Genomic DNA, 17,528 nt, shown 5'->3' with positions numbered 1-17,528 from the left:
CCTGTTGTCGTCTCACCTGGAGCAGAGCGGCACTGTCGGACTGGAGGCTGGGACAGCAACAACATGGGAGGTAAGAACCAGCATGATACTTGGACCATAGTTACATTTTCATCTAGTTATTTTATATAGAGTTAATCAGACTTTCATGGCTCTTATGACTTGAAAAGTTGTGCAACTGTCACACCTTCAGCCTGAAGTCACTAGAATATTCCTGTTGTTCATCCTGACAGTGACTGACTGCACATGTGCTGATCAATAGTGAGTTTCACATACAGTATGTCATGTATCAACACAGTAATCCTATAATAATGGATTGACTATGGCATAATTCACAACCCAGAAGTCAATATTCAGTCACATCTACTGTATTTATACTCTATTATCCAGTGTTGTCATACTTGAGTAAATACTTGAGTAAAAGTAAAGATATCATGTTAAAATATTACTTTGGTAAGGGTGAAAATCACCCACATATGAATAGTACTTCAGTAAATGTCTCTGATATTAAATTGACCTAAGTATCAAAAGTACAAGTAAAAGTAGCCTATATATTACATATATTTTTACATGTATGTAGATACCAGGGGTTGACCGATATGGTTTCTTCATGGCTGATACCAATTATTAGTATTCCAGGAGATTGGATTTTTGGACAATATTGAAACCAATATACATTTACAGGAAAAATCCCAAAATATCTTAGTTTCAAAGTTGGGAATAACCAGTGATGCAATGTAACTTGCTACAGTTTGTTATGGTTCGTACTAGGTTGGTTGTAGGACCCAAAAGCGGACACCAAGACAGGGAGAAGGTTAAAGGAATTTATTTTAAATGCTGAGGTAGACGGCAGTGAAAATGGCTCAGGCAGGTGGTACAGCAGGTGGCTCAGCAGGTGTAGTGGCAGAGACTCACATTGACATTGGCAGAAGCTTTGGTGGAGGCTCTGGAGCATGTAACACGGAGGATCCACAGTGGAGTGGCAGGTAGCAGAGGTGCTGGAGGCTGAGTGGCAATGGAGCTGGAACTTGAAAGCAGGTCGATCACTGGAGAGGTTGAGGGGGAACAAGGTTAGCGAGATAGCAAACACAATGACACAAGAGACTAGAATCACAAGTAGTAGCGCTTTCTGAGAGGCCATGTGACACATCAGGGAGACAAAATAATCTGGCAGCGAGTAGAGAGAAGACCAGAGTATTTGAGCTGGTGCTGATGATCCGATGTGCTGCAGGTGTGAGAGAGTAGGCAGCTCCAGCCATCAGGGAAGCCACGTCCAGCCTCTGCAGAGCACCTCTGAAAACACAAACACAGCCACACCAAAAGTCCCAATCATGACACAATTTACTCAAGTACTGTAGTTATGTACAATTTGGAGGTAATCTGCTTCAGCATTTCCATTTTCTGCTACTTAATACTTTCACTCCACTTCAGTTAATTGATAACTTAAGCAAACTAATTCAGATTATTCAGTGCTGATTGGCTATTGGCTAATGACATCAGATTTTGCTGTGGACACTGCGACCATGGTGTGGTGACCACTAACAGAGAAAGGATGCTGCATCAGAGCCAAAGGAGCAATTTTTTTAATTATTAATTTTTAATAATTTAATGATGATTATCGGATCCAATAATCAGCTAGGCCAATGATCAGTCAACCAATAGTATACAGTATATAAATACATGTAAATATATGTATAATTTACGCAATAACATTTAATATCAGATACTGTAAGACTTTTACTCGAGTACTATTATTCGTATGAATATTGTATTGAAGTGTCTTCTGTGTACTGGGAGGGAGCTTTTGAAATAACAGCATCAGGGTTATTTGGGCTAGAGTTGCATTATGGGAAATTAAGTATCCAGGGGATTTGGAGGTTGACACATACTAGTACTAGAACTTTTTTGATCGTGCAGTTTTAATGTAATGTAATGTGTCCCAAAACTTGATGAAAGTTCCTTTTAAACAAACGATCAGTCTATCACTTTGTCGTTAGTTTTATTTCATAGAGGTTATTCTATAATCAAACGCTTGATTAAAACAAATTATGCCAAAGTGTTGCATACATACGTTTGCATGCCTATCTGAGAAAGGGTGTAAAGCCACATTTGAGTACAAATTTAAATACAACTCAGCAGGGAGTGGAAACTGGTTTGCATAAACCATCTATACAAATGCTCTGCTCAGCCTCCTGGATATACACAACTGGTATTTTATCTGCTGGGGGATCAACTGACAGAGAAGTGTGCAAAACTGCAGGTGTGCTCTTGATGTGACGTTTCCCTCTCTGTTGTGTTTTACAGGTGTTTACTCCAATGAAAAGATGGCAGGAGCTTTCTCATATGAGAGTTCAGAAATCGACTGGTGTGAAGACAACTACAGACACTCTGAACATGTGGTGGAGTACTTCAACACTGTGAGTTCTGCTGCATTTATGTTGATACTTGATTCAGGAAACAAGCAAAAATAAGGAATGGTTTTTGTTTCTATTTTTGGATAAGAAATAAATGTCAAATCTCACAGACAAATGGGAGGTTTGATTGGGTGATTCATTCATTGTTTTGTTGACTGATTGATTTTTTCTCTGCAGATGAGCAGCTTTGTTTTCTTCATCATATCTCCCATCATGCTTTACCTTCTGCACCCTTACGCCAAAGAGAGGAACCTGGCGATTCACTTGGTCTGGATCATGATGATATTTGTCGGTCAGTCGCTCGCTTTTCTCTTTATTCATAAATGTAATGGTTAGATTTAAGTGTCTCACCATTTTAGATACATGACCAGATCTTGACCTTCGCAAAAAATGTCAGCTCTCTTTACATGAATCATTGCTTTTGTGAGTTGTTGGTGTTCAGTTATAATTTGACCTGAGCAGAAATCACTGTGTGGTCAGAAGAGACAGACCTTCAAAATACCCCGAATTGTTAGACATCAAAAAAGGACATCAGCCACAGAAATTGGTCAGACTAAATGTACTTTTTTAAAAAGGTTCACTGCAGTAGTTCATACCAGGAAGTCCACTTCCAATGAGAGCTGCAGCGAGCAACAGAATAGTAATTTGATCAACATCAAACTCAAAATACAAAAATGAATTGGTTCCAGATTCTCAAAAGAGATGAGATGAATTATCCTATCCAATAAAATTGAAAAGGAAAAGGAACTCGAATGGTCGCAGGGCACGCCACATAATGGCACATTTCCTGTCTGCTGCTTCACTGTCATACTGTCCAGTCAAGGTATAAATGCTTCCAAAAAATATCTTAAGGAAAGTTATTCAGCAATGTACAGGAAAAATAAGCTTAGATTTGTGCCCCCCAAAATAATGCATTTTATCATCTCTCGACCCCTGCAGATTTCTAATGCACATTTTATTGAAGTTTGAACAATTTAAAACAGTCAAAAATGTAATTTTACACTCAAATTGGTAGGAGATTCAACAGAAATAAAAATTCACATATGTCTTCTCAAGTACTCCTTAGGACAAACTGGAAAATCGCTAAAAAAAAATGTTTTTAAATAACACACAGTCACACTTTCACAGTGGAATCCTACCCTGAAACAGATTTTCAGTTACTATATTTCCCCTTTATGGGCCCCATGTAAACATTTATTGATCAAGCTTGTCCAAGAGAGAGTATGTCACCCTCTCATAAGCAGCAAACTGTGCCATCGTTCTGGTCCATTCTTCATAAGGGGCTATGCACTTTTTTCTCCAGTGTCTCAGTAGCATCTGTTTAATTGCTGTAAAAGCAAAGATAATCATCTCTTCTCAAAAGGGGACAAGTCACCCCTGCAGATTTATTTTGCTAACCCTTGCGTGGTCCCTTCCCCCTGATTAGGGACCACTGTTTCACAGTATCCCAGGCTAGAAGCCTAATAGAGACTTTACATTCTTTATTTGGCTTTTTACTTTCTAAGTGATTTTCCTTCTATAATATAATAATGAAAACATGAATTGTTTCACATTAAAAAAGACAGTTCTCTCTTCTTGCAGGGCTCTTTTCGGCATACTTCCACATGACGCTCAGTTTCGTTGGCCAGATGTTGGATGAGCTGTCTATCCTGTGGGTGCTGGCGGTGGGATATGCTGTCTGGTTCCCCCGCAGGCTCTTCCCTTCTTTCATAAAGGACAGGTAAAGCAACCTTACAGCAATCAAGTCGAGTCAGCGCACGGTCTTTGTTTCTGTCTTTATTCAGTAATTCATCTCCACGTGTCACTAAGGACTCACACGCAGCTCAATAATCCTTTAATGAAAAAACATAACAATGGCAGCGTGTTTCCGAGGAATGGCAGCCTGAAACCTAACCTGTCCTGAGCCTGTCTGACAGCCCCAACCGGAGTTGTTCATGTCACAATGACACAATGCAGTGCTGCTGTCTTCACCTGAATGTGACAGAAAGAGGCTCTCGCTATTGTGAAAGACTAGAACTCCACCCTACCTGTGTAAATATTTAACCACAAGGTGGGGAACAGATTATTTCAATTTTAATAAGCACCTGACGTGTGACTCAATAACTTCACCCTCATTTTTTAAAGTAATGGGTTGGTCCTCCTTATTGTGGATGAAATACTGAACATGCCCAGGATGTAAAGGGTCCTTTAAACTGAAATCTCTTGTTTGAAGTCACAAAGTTCATTTAAAAGTAGGGGTGTTTTTCATACTGAGCATGTGCCAGTGAAATCCAATTACATTTAGTCTCTTTTTCCCTTCATAGCAAGAATCTATATCTTTTTACAAAACAACGTATCAAATAATATCAAACAATTATCAGCTGAAACTGCAAAAATGACCACAAAAGATGCAGCATTCCTGATCGCTTCTTTTGTCTTTCTCTGTTCGTCCACAGGTCCACATTTTCAAGCCTCGTTCTGGCGGTTACCGTCATCACCACATTATCATCGTTTGTCAAACCCACAGCCAATGCCTACGCTTTAAACTGCTTTGGCCTCCATCTGCTTTATGTTCTGGCTGTTGAGATGAGATGGTATGAAATCTCTGGTGTTTCTCAGGCATCTGTAAGTCATTCGATGCAGTTTTGATTTGTTGTGATAACCAGTTTTCGCTCTGTCTCAGCTGCACTGACCAGAAGGTTCTGCGACTGGCCAAGCTGTCAGTGGCTCTGTGGGTGCTCGCCATCTCCTGCTGGATTAGTGACCGCTTTGGCTGCAGCTTCTGGCAGAGACTGAACTTCTGCTACCTGCATGGAATCTGGTAAGTCCTAGCATACTTATGTCCTTTCCTTTCCTAAGTACTGTCAGAGACATAATGCCTCCTGAATTACAGTTTTAATCAACATGGCACATTACAATACAATATCTATGGATTTTACTTTTTACTTTTTTTAATGGTTAAAAACTCCCAGCACTTTATTACAACATTGACTTGAAGCACGACAAAAGGATTTGTTTGCTGTATTAACATGTGATCAAAGCCAGAATCTTTGCCTTACATAACCAAGGTGCTGACCACACCTAACAACTAACCACACACAGGGCTCAGGAGGTGAACCTGGTCTTAGGTGTCAAAAGTGTTCATCCATCATTCATCTCAAACACCTTCCTGCAACTTCCATGTCCAAGAACTTAGCTACTCCTTGACTGGGAAAAGTGTGGACATAATACATTCGACATGTTGTGTTTCATGCCATGTTGTTGCTTTCAAGGACATGCTCATGTGTATTGATCTGCATTATCTGTATCTTGCAGGCACATTCTGATCGTGATGGCTGTGGCCTATGGCAGCACCCTGATAGCTTACCTGGATGCTAACTATGAGATACCGTACTCACTGCCTGGACTGCAGTACTGGCCATGTGATAAATGGGCCGTTGGATTACCTCACATTGTGCTGAAGGGCACTCCCAAAACACGGAAACGCTGCTAACACATTTAAAGTCATTTCTGTAAATACGCTCCATTAGTACAGCTACACCACACAATGACTACCACTCCAAAAGTGATTTACATGCTATAAACACGAAGGGGCTGTTTACACGACAACGTTTTTTGCATAAAACGGAAATCTTGGTGCGTTTTGGACGTTCAGTGACACGACAACTGCATTTTTGGGGCCTGAAAATGCCAACTTTTGAAACCAGGTTCCTGAGCGTAACCATTTGAGAACGCCATCCTGTAAACAGGCAAAATGCACTTCCTGCAAAAGCTGTGAGCTGTGTGTTCTATTTATTGAACGTCAAATATAGATATATTTAAATATATCCATTATTTACATAATCAAATTGATGAATTAATTTTTATCCTATAGATCCATGTCTTTTTAACTGATTACAAATAACAGCACATTAGGTAAGATTATTTTAATGTAAATGTATGCCCTTTATTTCTCTTCTCAAGATGTGATTGTGTTTTTTTTTAAAAACAATAATATTCATCCAAATATTGTTGGAAACAGAGCTGGAGGGCCGCTGATGTTCAGAGTAGACTGAAGTTTAACTACTGAGGACATGTGTATCCATACAGTATATATAGGCAGAATGAATGACTGAGAGAAAAGAGTGTAATTGTGTGTGTATTGAATTGTTTTCTACAGTTAAGCATGTGTGTTTTAGTGAAGCAACTGCTGTGACTTATTTTCAAGACATGAATGCACGTTTGATTCTGTACATGTCGGAATATTTTGAGACGTTTTCTTACAATTAAACTGTTGTTTTTCTATGAAACTATAACTGCTGTCAGTTTTCAGTGCGACGGTTTCTTTGAGTGAAGCGCCACAGTGAAAAGTGTTTACATGGAGTTTTAAATGGCCTCAACATGTGGTAGTTTCACAGTCATACACCCTGCCCTCGGGGTTAGTTTGAGCTTTGTGAACTGAGTTTTGTTTGATTTAGAATGAAAATTAGCAGCATAAATGTATGATGTCTCGTTCAGGACCTCTGAAATATGACTCTTAAGTGCGTTTGTATTTCTGACCACAACAATCACATGCAAATCTGTTTCTTTTGTGAGACTGATTCATCACTGGACTGTTAAAAGCCCTTTTGTTGAAAAAGCTCTTGATTTTGATGGTGTTTTGAGAATATTCAGGTACAATTGTGCCTCTATTCACATGATCTTTCCTGAAGGATACAAAAGATCCAACAATAGATATTTTACAAAAAGAAAAGCACACAGGCGTTCTCTGCACTTTGGTGTTCAATAGTGACCTCCTGTGGGTGATGAGATAGAGTGCTTTTAGGCATTAACTCTGGTTATTAACTGGTGACAGCCAGATCGTGGTTGGCTTGCTATAACTCCATCACCATCCCCTCAACCCCCTGATGTGAAAAGTTGCTAATAAGCATATAATGTAGACGTGATGTGCCACTTTTTGGTACAAATGTCAACCTTGTACATATCTGTGGTTTGTAGAAATGTTAACTGCTAACATTACATCCTGGGCTGGTCTGTTGGTCTGTGTGTCTAGATCCATGGTTCTCATTCTCGGGGTCGGGAGCCCCTCGGGGAAGCACAAGTAGAATCTGAGGAGTCACCAGATAATTATTAGACATGCTAGCAACATGGCTGCAGAGATGATAATGTTTTTAAAGTTTTATGAGGACATTTAAGGTCTCCAGAGGATGAAGCCCACTGACTTTGGTCATCTCTACTAGCCAGGACAAGTGCTTGATATTCATTCACTCACACATACAGATTTATTTCATGGTGATTATTTATGAAAATTTTTGTTTTTGTTTTTTTTAAGCCTTGCAACTCAGAAGACAACTGTATTTTGTGTAATCATTGAAGAAGATGATGATTAGCATGGATTTATGCTCCTTTTAAAAAAAATAAGTTTGACAAGTTTTAAAAACCAATAAAGTTCTGTTATGTGTGTGACATTGCATCATTTTGTGTTTCTCCCTCTCTCTTCATATTTAGATGGGAGGATTTAAAGGTTGATGTCTCAATACAAGTGGGACACCCTCATGTCTGACAGCCAGGTGGGTCATTTCTGACTCAGACTTGACTGAGAGGCAGACTGGATCAGTTTGAGAGGCAGGGGAAGAAAAGGAGGCACCAAGCCAGTGAGAGAGTAGTGACCTTCTGTCCCATAGCTAAACCCGATAATCTCACATCAAAGTCTGAGCACCACAGAGACTTGACTGCACTGGGCCCTCGCTCCCTCACTCTGTATGAAAGATTAAACATCTGAATTAGACGTTTGAGACAGAGGCTGAGTAAGAGTTAGAAATTACCTGCAGCTGTGGTTGCCAGAATTTCATTGTTAAAATTGTTTTTTTTTGTGTGTGTGTTTTTTTTTAGATTTTACAGTCAAAAACTCTCACTAGTCAGCACCAGAAATACTAGTTGGTTAAACTTGTTATTGATATTTTAATCACACATTTAATACAATACAATACAAATGTGACAACCTGCAGAGCTAGAGGTAACACCACATTTATCAACATGTACCCACATTTATTTGGACCTTAACTATATGTTTTTAAAAAATGCATGGTGCTGTCACAACCTTGTTTAAAATCACATTAGATTTGTTGATTTATGTGTTAAACATTTTAAATTAGGACATAGGGCTTGGCCTCATGATAATGACAAGATGATGGGAATATGACCATTTTCAGATTTTGCTTTATAATTTAAACAGTGGTAACTTTGTCTTTACATTCAGGCCGTTGTGGGCAATGTTACAAATCACTGAGCAGATCTGCTTTATGGCAGTGTTGGACAATACATATATTGACGTGTGTGTAGGATTACATACTCCATATTGTGACGCACTGCTGTGTGTCATTTTGCAATAAGTATCCTGTTTGTTAGGTGCTGTTATGTCATTGTATTGAACTGCAGCTCTAAAATAACTCTGGTACAAAACCTCAAACGGTGATATTTGTGTGTAATATTGCAAATGATCCCTCACAAATAAAATGATATATAAATAAATAAAAGAAAATACACCATGTTAGGGGATTTTATCCTTATTGCCCTCCACTATTGGCATACAATAGCATAAGCCTCGCATGCAGGCTGCTGTCATGTATGCGTGGAACTATTTTGCATGCTTTTAACTAAGTATACTTACATTCAAGATCTTGCTTTACTAGTTTTTGTGGTTTGTAAGCAGTGACTGAAGAGAATGAAAAGGAGAGTCTCAAATATTATTACATTATTTTGAAACTTTAACAGTCTGTGTTTAAAAAAAACACCATTAAAACCACCTGCTTTATATTGTGGAGGTTCCCCTTGTGTCGCCAAAACAGCTCTGACAGACACAAGACACAAGACTTCTGTGGGTTCCCTGTGGTGTCTGGCATTCGGCAATTGGCAGTGGATCCTTCAAGTCCTGATAGTTGGGGTGTTGGGCCTCCATGGATGGGACTTGTACTTGCACATAACACAGATGATTGTCAGATTGGAACTGGGGAATTTGGGGATCTGATCAACGCCTTGGGATCTTGTCACATTGGGTCATTCCTGAGCAGTTTTTGCAGTGTGGCAGGGCTCATTGTCCTACTGGGGAGGCACTGCAAGTTGTGAGGTTGTTTATGTGATCTATATTGGTGTTTGGGTGGGTGGTGCCTGTCAAGTGGCATTCACATGAATGCCAGGACCCAAGGTTTCCAAGGAGAATATTGCATTTTAAAGAGATGATCAATTTTAAGCACTTCACCTATGTGAATAAACAAATAAGATCTAATCCTCCTGGTGAGCTAAACAGCTAATAAATAAATTGCCTCGGTAATAGCTTTAGAAAGTGCTGATGAGGACTGTCCTTAAAGGCTCCAGATCTACCTGACACCACATGGACGTTGAGGTGTGATTATTTTTCAATCAATCAATCAATCAATCAATCAATCAATCAATCAATCAATCAATCAATCAATCAATCAATCAATCAAACTTAGCACCTTTCAAACAAATCAAAATTCAAAGTGTTTAACAAATTACTGAGAAAACATGGTACATTAAGAGTAATGCACACCAGCTGCAATCAAAGGGGCACTATGTAGTTTTGGAGAAGATATTCAAACTTTTAATATTTTCAATATTAATGAAGTAATAACACAAACTGACAAATATATATTTTCCATAACTGAATAAATAAGCTGTTCTCAGAGGAAAATAAGGTCCCTAGAACACTGTCTGAAGCTAGAAAGGTGGCAGGGTCCGCCACATATAAACAAAGTAAAAAAACAGTATGAAATTGTGTTGTCCCAAAGGTCAGTTTGTTTATTCAGTGTATTCAGTCGTGAAAACAAAGAGGATTTGTTTATTGAGTTTGTTCAGGCATAAAAACATCAGTCAGTGAAGATCTTTCTCTTCTGATTAAAACTACATACTGCACCTTTAAACTAGCATCATGTGGCTGTACAGTTAGAACAGAGCTAGCGGTTGGAACGTATCCACTCGAGACTGTCCCGCCTTCTGAGAGTTCTGATTGGCTCCTTTCGTGAGCGCTTAAAATTCCCGGCACCCTGATTGGATGAGAGAGTTAGAGAAACTTCCTGAGAAAAGTAAGCGAAATCACGATCATCACATCAGCTTTACATCGTCCGAAGAGATCAACTGTCTACGGAACATGGAGACACTAGCTGTGTCCAAATTCAGGGGCTGCATCCTTCGAAGGACCCGGCCTTTGCGGCCTCCGGAGGCGAGTCCTTCGGAGGTACCTTCGAAGGCCGCGTCAACCGTTGTTAAATCGGACGGTCTAGCTTCGGAGTGTTTCCTGGTTGCGTCACCACGTCCACTCTTAAAACTGACAGAGAGACTTCCTGTGTGGCGACCGTTACTTTCGGTCTGTTGTCCAAACTGTTGTGTGCAGCAGCATCTGTGCACAGGGCTCACGGTACTGCAGACTGAAGATGGCGGCTGGGCCGACACACAACATGGACCAGGTACTGTGGCTTCATCTCTGTATGATATATTTTCCCGTTAGCCAGCTGTCAGACTAACTGAATGTTTTTCCTCTTCACTAAACGTCAAAAGTCGAGGTTATTTTGTGCAAAGTGGATGTAAAGTATATCCTGACACTCATCAAATGCTAAAGTGTTTATAAAAAGTGTAGCTAGGATCACAGGGTGAGTAGTCATACTGCTTCTACACCCCTCAATATTAAAGGTGCACTATGTCGTTTTGGAAAAGAAACTCAGAAAGGTAATACTTACAATATTGATGAGGTAATAATACAAACTCAGGGATATTTTTATTTCCTTCCTCAGAGGAAAATAAGAACACTGTTTGAAGCTAGAGAGGTGGCAGGGTCCGCCACATATAAACAAAATAAAGGGTAATTCTATGGAAACGTCCATTTTTCTGGTCCTAGCCTTTACAGAAACATTACACCTGAAAAACACTTGTGACTTAAGTTCTTGTCATATTTTATAATAAAACAATAGGTTATTTGAACAACTACTGTCTGTTGGGCCATCAATTTGTTTTTGTCCCCAGTCATGTATAGAAGGAAATCACTGGTGTTCCTTTCCTTATGAGTAACACCAGTTTTAAAAAAAAAAGTAATTAAGCCTTTATTTATGTGTATTTTTAGAGTCAATGAGTTATGGAATAATGAGGTCTAAGTTTAAATATTAGAAAAGGAAGTCAATTTTCAGACATGTTGCCCTTCCAAAAGTGGACGTTTCTGTAGTATGACCATAAAACAGTTTGAATTTGTGTTGGCCTTTAAGGCCAGTTTGTGTATTTTCCTTATCTGATTAAAATGTCTTCCCAAAAACTACATAGGTCACCTTTAACTGGTGGGATATATGTATATAGGCTGTTTGGGACTCCCCTCTGGCTGCCTTTGATTGCCTGATGCCTTTCCAACAAAACTAGCTGACACTTCTCTATTCAAAACATCTATTAGATATAAAGTAAATTGGTAAGTATAATGAAAGATTAATGTGGAGCCTACAGTCTGGCACCAAAGGTTCTCTTAGCCACTTTTTCGTGCTCTTTCAACTGCATATCAAGGTCCGACTCCAAGGATGGAGTTGACCTAACTTTTGGTGTTTGACAACAGTTAGAGATAATAACCGTTGTAATTGTTTAAGGGTAGTATTTGCATGTGAATTGCATTCTTGTTCTTTCTCTGGCCTTTTGAAGCACAGTGTTTTACTCTCTTGTTTCTGGCCCTTGTAGTCTAAAGTTCAGGTGAATCTTGAGTTGGGCCACACAGTCCAGCTAAGAGAGAGGGAAACATCAGAGGACTTCACCCACGACTGGACTGTTTTTGTCCGAGGGCAACAGACTGATGACATTCAGCACTTCACACACAAAGTTGTCTTCCACCTGCATGAGAGCTACCCCAAACCCAAGAGAGGTATGGCAATCAAATCTGAACATGCGCATGACCACAACCTTTCACTTTGCAAATACAGTAGAGTCCAAAAATCTGAGTTCACTAGTCCAAATACTTCTATTTTACGTTTGTTTTGAATGTAACACTATTTTTTTTTATTTTTTTTTATTTTGAGTGAAAAGTTGAATCCTCAAAAATGAGCATAAATTCCAGAATATCTTGGCATGAAAGCCCCTCTTTGCTTGGATTAACATTTGACTTCCTGACACAACCACTTAGTTCTAATGCCATGTTTCCCCCGTCACAATGTTACTAAGTGAGCAATGATCTGCTGGAAACTTGAGGCAAATATATATTTATAATGGAGTGAAGACTGGCTACAAGTGAACAAGGCCTGAAGATTAAACCAAATCTAGTATGTCTTTCTTCATTGAAAGTTTTACACTTCAAGCAAATCTGACCTTTTGTACAGAGGAGGTCAAAGGTGGTCAAACCACTGTTGCTGACCTAGAAATACTGCTGGATCTTAAATGTATCTTCTACATTTTACCAGTCATAAAACTGTGTTTTCAATGATTCTTAAATCCTCAAACTTTGATTATTCCCAAGTTTATGTAAGAATATTAAATATTTGTAATGTAGTCTAAGCCTTTGGGACCCCACTGTGGATGTAAGAATCATATATTTATATAGCACATTCATACAAAAAGGCAGTTGAAATAGCTTAAGGCTACTTAGCTTAAGGCTATTTGAACTGCCTGAGTTTGCACAAAATACATTAAGAAGTGCAGCATAACACATTCATGCAGGGTTTCCCCCAGGAAATTGGTCAGGAGATGTTGATGTCTCTGCAACCTCCCTCCCTTTACAAAGGGAAAGAAAAAGATAAGAAAATTGACTGGATTTATTCTCTGCCTTTGTCCCTTGATCACATGAAACTCATTCATTTGTCAGCACTAAGAATATTATCAGTTTAATGTCACTGTAACTATTACCAGTATTTCTATCATGTCATCTGTGTCTGTTCAGTATTCACAGAGCCTCCGTACAAAGTGGTGGAGTCGGGCTCCAATGACTTCCTCATGCATATCGAAGTTTTCCTCAAGAACAAGGTGAAGGAGATGGACAAATCTGTCAAGAAAATAAAAAATGCACTAAAGACAAACAAACAAGACATTTGTGTTTATGAAATATCTCAAGGGTGTCTTCATGCCTTCTCCTTAAGCTTCACTTGTCCCGCTCTCTACAACTGAAATGTTTGAGATGGAAAGACTATGTCTGTCTGTTTTATCGATGTGTTATTCATTCAACTGTATGTCTTCTGTGATGCAGAAAGACAAATACAAGCTACTTTCTGTCACACAAGACGGTAAAAAAGCTAACAGATTAGCTTGATAAAACACTCTCTCTATTGTTTCTTTCAGGACAAGCCAAAAAAGGTGTGTTTTAGCTACAACCTAAACCTTAAGCCAGGGGGCGACCACCTGCGTTGTGAGACTATTACCTTCAACAACCCCAACAAAGACTTCAAGAGAAAGCTGATCAAAGCTGGAGGGGTGAGGCTGCCGGAGACACTGGCTGATTGATTGGGCTGATAGCTAAGTGACTGAACAGTAAATAGTCGCAGTGACCATGTAATGAAGAGTACTGTATATAATATATCTAGTTCTGTCTTTAGTTAAGGTAAATAAAAGCCCAGGCAAATATTTCAGTATTTACAGTGTGTGTCTAAAGTACAGTGGCTTTAAAATGACTGTAACTACTACACAGATAACACATAACTGTTGTCCCTCCATTTAAGGTAAAGGTGGTTCCAGAGGGGGCTGAGGCTTCGTCACGGTCCAGTCAAGACTCTCCAATGCTCCCAAAGAAGAAGATCAAGACCTGTCATGTGTCACAGGTTGGTCAGCATTATGATCCCTGCATGTAGAAAATCTCAGTAGCACTCTCAGCCTGCTCATATTGTTTTAGATAAGTTAACCTGAAACAGTGTCAAGCCTTTATTGATCATTCCAATACATTTGTGTGGTGTTTTTTTTTTTTTTTAAAGATACTGAAAATTTGGCAATGCATTTCTTAAAATCAAATTGCCAATCTTAACAAGGTACTGACACAAGCTTCTGAAAAAATCTGTTTGACTTGCTTTTTTGTTAAGCTGTGATGAATCTCATACACCACTTCAGATGCTATTTTGTGTTTTTTTCCCTTGTCATCCCAATTTTACCCTTAATTATTTATGTTATAAAAGTCAAAATATAAAGCTTCATTCCACTCAAGGAACTGGTTGCCAGTTTATAAAAAGAAACTAGCAAAAAGTAAATAAAAAATCCAGTGCTATTCCTGCATAAATAAGGCACAAATACAACACAAACATGGCAGTGGCCCCTCCATAGGGAACAGCAATGCCTTCTTAAATCACGATACGGTGAGATCAGACTTGGAAACTTCTTTATTTTACAGAGGAAATGAAATGTGTCCCTATGGCTAAATACATTCAATACAATGGCTAAATACGTTATTCATAAATATTCTCACTGTCGATGTTATGATGTACTTCCTGTATTTTATCGAGGCCACCTTACATCTCGGCAAGCACTCTGCTCCAAGAGAGGGTGAAACTACACCCCCTGCTGTCCAAAGTCAACACCTACAGCAACAGGGGTTTTATTTCCAGTGTACATATTTAATGGTTTTGCTTTAACCACCTGCTTAAATTTGGTTATATATTGCCTCAGTTTGTCAGTCGAGATTGGCGGCTGATAGCAAGAGCAGTGAGTAAATATTCCAAAATATATTGTAGTAGCGTAGTATGTTTAGTAGTCTTTTTTTGTTAATTGTGGTATTGTTTGGACTGCCTTTTTTATTGTGTATAATATTCACCCTTTTTTATTACACAGAGAAAGATTTAGTTTGATGAATTAGTTTCCACGCCGAGTAATGAGTCTTATTGTTATTGCTGTGTGTTATTTTGGCTTACGTTCTCCCTGACAAAAGCAGCAAATAATTTCACGACAGCACATTTTGGGAGGAGATGATTGTGTCTCTAGATGATAGATAATGACGGTGGTGCTGTGCATCCAAATGTGTTCCCTCTTTAGGAACCCAGCAAAGAAGGAAGTGGCACCAGCAGACAAACTGACAAGGGAAGAGCCAAATGAACGGCCCTGACAAGACTCTTACAACAGGGCTACAAAAAATAAACAATCAAAAAAATAATCAAACATGAGTAAACATATGAATGTATCTAATGTTTACTCATGTTTGATTCTTTTTTTGATTGTTTTTTTTTTTTAAGGTCCTCCAAGTGAGGACACACTGGAGTATATATTGTTTTATCCTTAAAAAATATGTACTGTAATATCTACTGATTCTTGTTTAATTTTCTTTATAAATTGTACTTGATAATTTAAATTAACATTTTCTTTTGATTATAATAAAGTTCTTTTACATGTGTGAAACCTGTGCAACATTGCTTCATTTTGTGATTCTCCCTCTTCCTACAAATTGAAAAGGAGGATTTAAAGGTTGATGCCTCAATACAAGTGGGACACCCTCGTGTCTGACAGCCAGGTGGGACTTCTTTTACTCAGACTTGACTGAGAGGCAGACTGGATCAGTTTGAGCGGCAGGAGAAGAAAAGGAGGCACCAAGCCAGTGAGAGAGTGCTGACCTTCTGTCCCATAGCTGAGGCCCGATAATCTCACATCAAAGTCTGAGCACCACAGAGACTTGACTGCAACGGGCCCTCGCTCCCTCACTCTGTATGAAAGAGAAGTCTTCAATCAGAGGACGTACTGCTTTCTTTCCAGATTAAACATTTGAATTAGACGTTTGAGACAGGCTGAGTAAGATCAGTCTAACAACCTGTGGTGTTAAGAGGTCAAAATACTTTAATTCAGACATACCCAACTTTGGAAAAGCATCTCAATTAGGCACTTTAGGTTCTTTTGATTGATGTGTTCTCAAAATTTACATTGTGACGCAATGGAATTTCTATGCTACCATGTGCTGATGGATTAATGACACCTGTAGTCGATCATCATCAGTAAAGTACCTTAAAATTGTATTTAAGTACAACACTTGAGTACATTTTCTTAATTATTTTCCATCACTGCTTTTCACTGAGTTTATTATGCTGTTATAAAATGGAGGAGTGAAACTGCCAAAATCAAAAGTATAAAAATAAATGTATAAATGGCTCAATATAAATCCACACCCAGTGGAAGCAAGGCATGTGTAGTCGATCCATGCACTCTGATGGCGAAAAGTTGACCCCGTGACACACTTTGATTGACAGCTATTTAATTTGCATAATGAAGCAGAAATGGATAAAGATGTTAAAGGTGCATTTTTTCATTTTGGGGAAGACGTTTGTAGAAATAAATAGTGGGGGAATGTCAGGAGAATTCAGCAATTAGACTGGAAACTCATGACCACGCTGCGGAGAGAATCAACAAAAACGAGTCAGACACAGAGAGTAGCTTTGTACAAAGGGCACCCTGCTCAGAAAACTGAGAGAGTCCGCTGAACAGTTCCTTGTTCCTTTATTTATAGCTCAGGGGAGTGTACATGTGAATGGGAGGGGTGAGCTCGCTATAGACAGTTATGAGTAACATTCTTTAATATAATGCAGTTCGTGAGTATAAATCTTATAACAGGGAAATACAGAGGGAGAAGAATACAGAAATAAATAAATAAATAAATTGAAAAATTGATACGTTAATGAATAATTAATTGATGGAACATTATGGTAAAGTACATAAATAAATGGAATAAATACAGAGGCAAATTAAAGCAGAAAGCTATTTATGTCATGTTATATGCCTACATTCATTTTCACTTATTTTTGTTGCATTTAATGACAAAAAATGTGTTAATTAATTAAAATGTCCTCATTTATGCTGATTTCTTTAGGTTGGATGATTATGAAAAACTTGAGCTATGCCTTAGGAAGGGTACCTTTTTTGTAACAGAATATTTTGTTTAAATCTGAGCTACAAAATAATGAATGTTATTTTGTGATGAAATTAAATGTAATGTACGGAAGCCCTAAAGGGCCATGCATTCATACATTTTATTTCCTCCGTTTTCCCGTGATAACGAGTTAATTTCATTTGTTTTCTCGAGATCTCGAGTTATTATCTCGAAATAACAACTGTCGTTTTCCCGAGATAACGTGATAATTTTCTTGAGATTTCGAGATAACGAAACTTTGTTTTCCCGAGATAACAATATAATTAATTTGAGATCTCGAGATAATGACTGTGATATGA

At 38.6% G+C, this 17,528-nt stretch overlaps 2 protein-coding genes across 2 annotated transcripts; both read left to right on the top strand.

Moving 5' to 3' along the window:
• Positions 1 to 33: 33 nt before the first annotated feature.
• Positions 34 to 6,221, top strand: acer1 (alkaline ceramidase 1). The gene is made up of 7 exons (XM_073477169.1): positions 34 to 70; positions 2,302 to 2,414; positions 2,589 to 2,703; positions 3,993 to 4,131; positions 4,847 to 4,984; positions 5,074 to 5,211; positions 5,706 to 6,221. The coding sequence occupies exons 1-7, from the start codon at positions 64 to 66 to the stop codon at positions 5,881 to 5,883; spliced, it is 828 nt and encodes a 275-aa protein (XP_073333270.1). The 5' UTR covers positions 34 to 63; the 3' UTR covers positions 5,884 to 6,221.
• A 4,326-nt stretch (positions 6,222 to 10,547) lies between these two features.
• Positions 10,548 to 15,713, top strand: LOC141004851 (protein ENL-like). The gene is made up of 6 exons (XM_073476532.1): positions 10,548 to 10,852; positions 12,096 to 12,276; positions 13,285 to 13,367; positions 13,680 to 13,811; positions 14,057 to 14,155; positions 15,354 to 15,713. The coding sequence occupies exons 1-6, from the start codon at positions 10,820 to 10,822 to the stop codon at positions 15,411 to 15,413; spliced, it is 588 nt and encodes a 195-aa protein (XP_073332633.1). The 5' UTR covers positions 10,548 to 10,819; the 3' UTR covers positions 15,414 to 15,713.
• Positions 15,714 to 17,528: the final 1,815 nt, after the last annotated feature.

This window comes from Pagrus major, chromosome 11, assembly GCF_040436345.1.
Source record: "Pagrus major chromosome 11, Pma_NU_1.0".
NCBI classification, from domain to species: Eukaryota; Metazoa; Chordata; class Actinopteri; order Spariformes; family Sparidae; genus Pagrus; species Pagrus major.
Note: the sequence above shows the minus strand (reverse complement) of the source record. Positions and strands in the feature narration are given on the sequence as shown.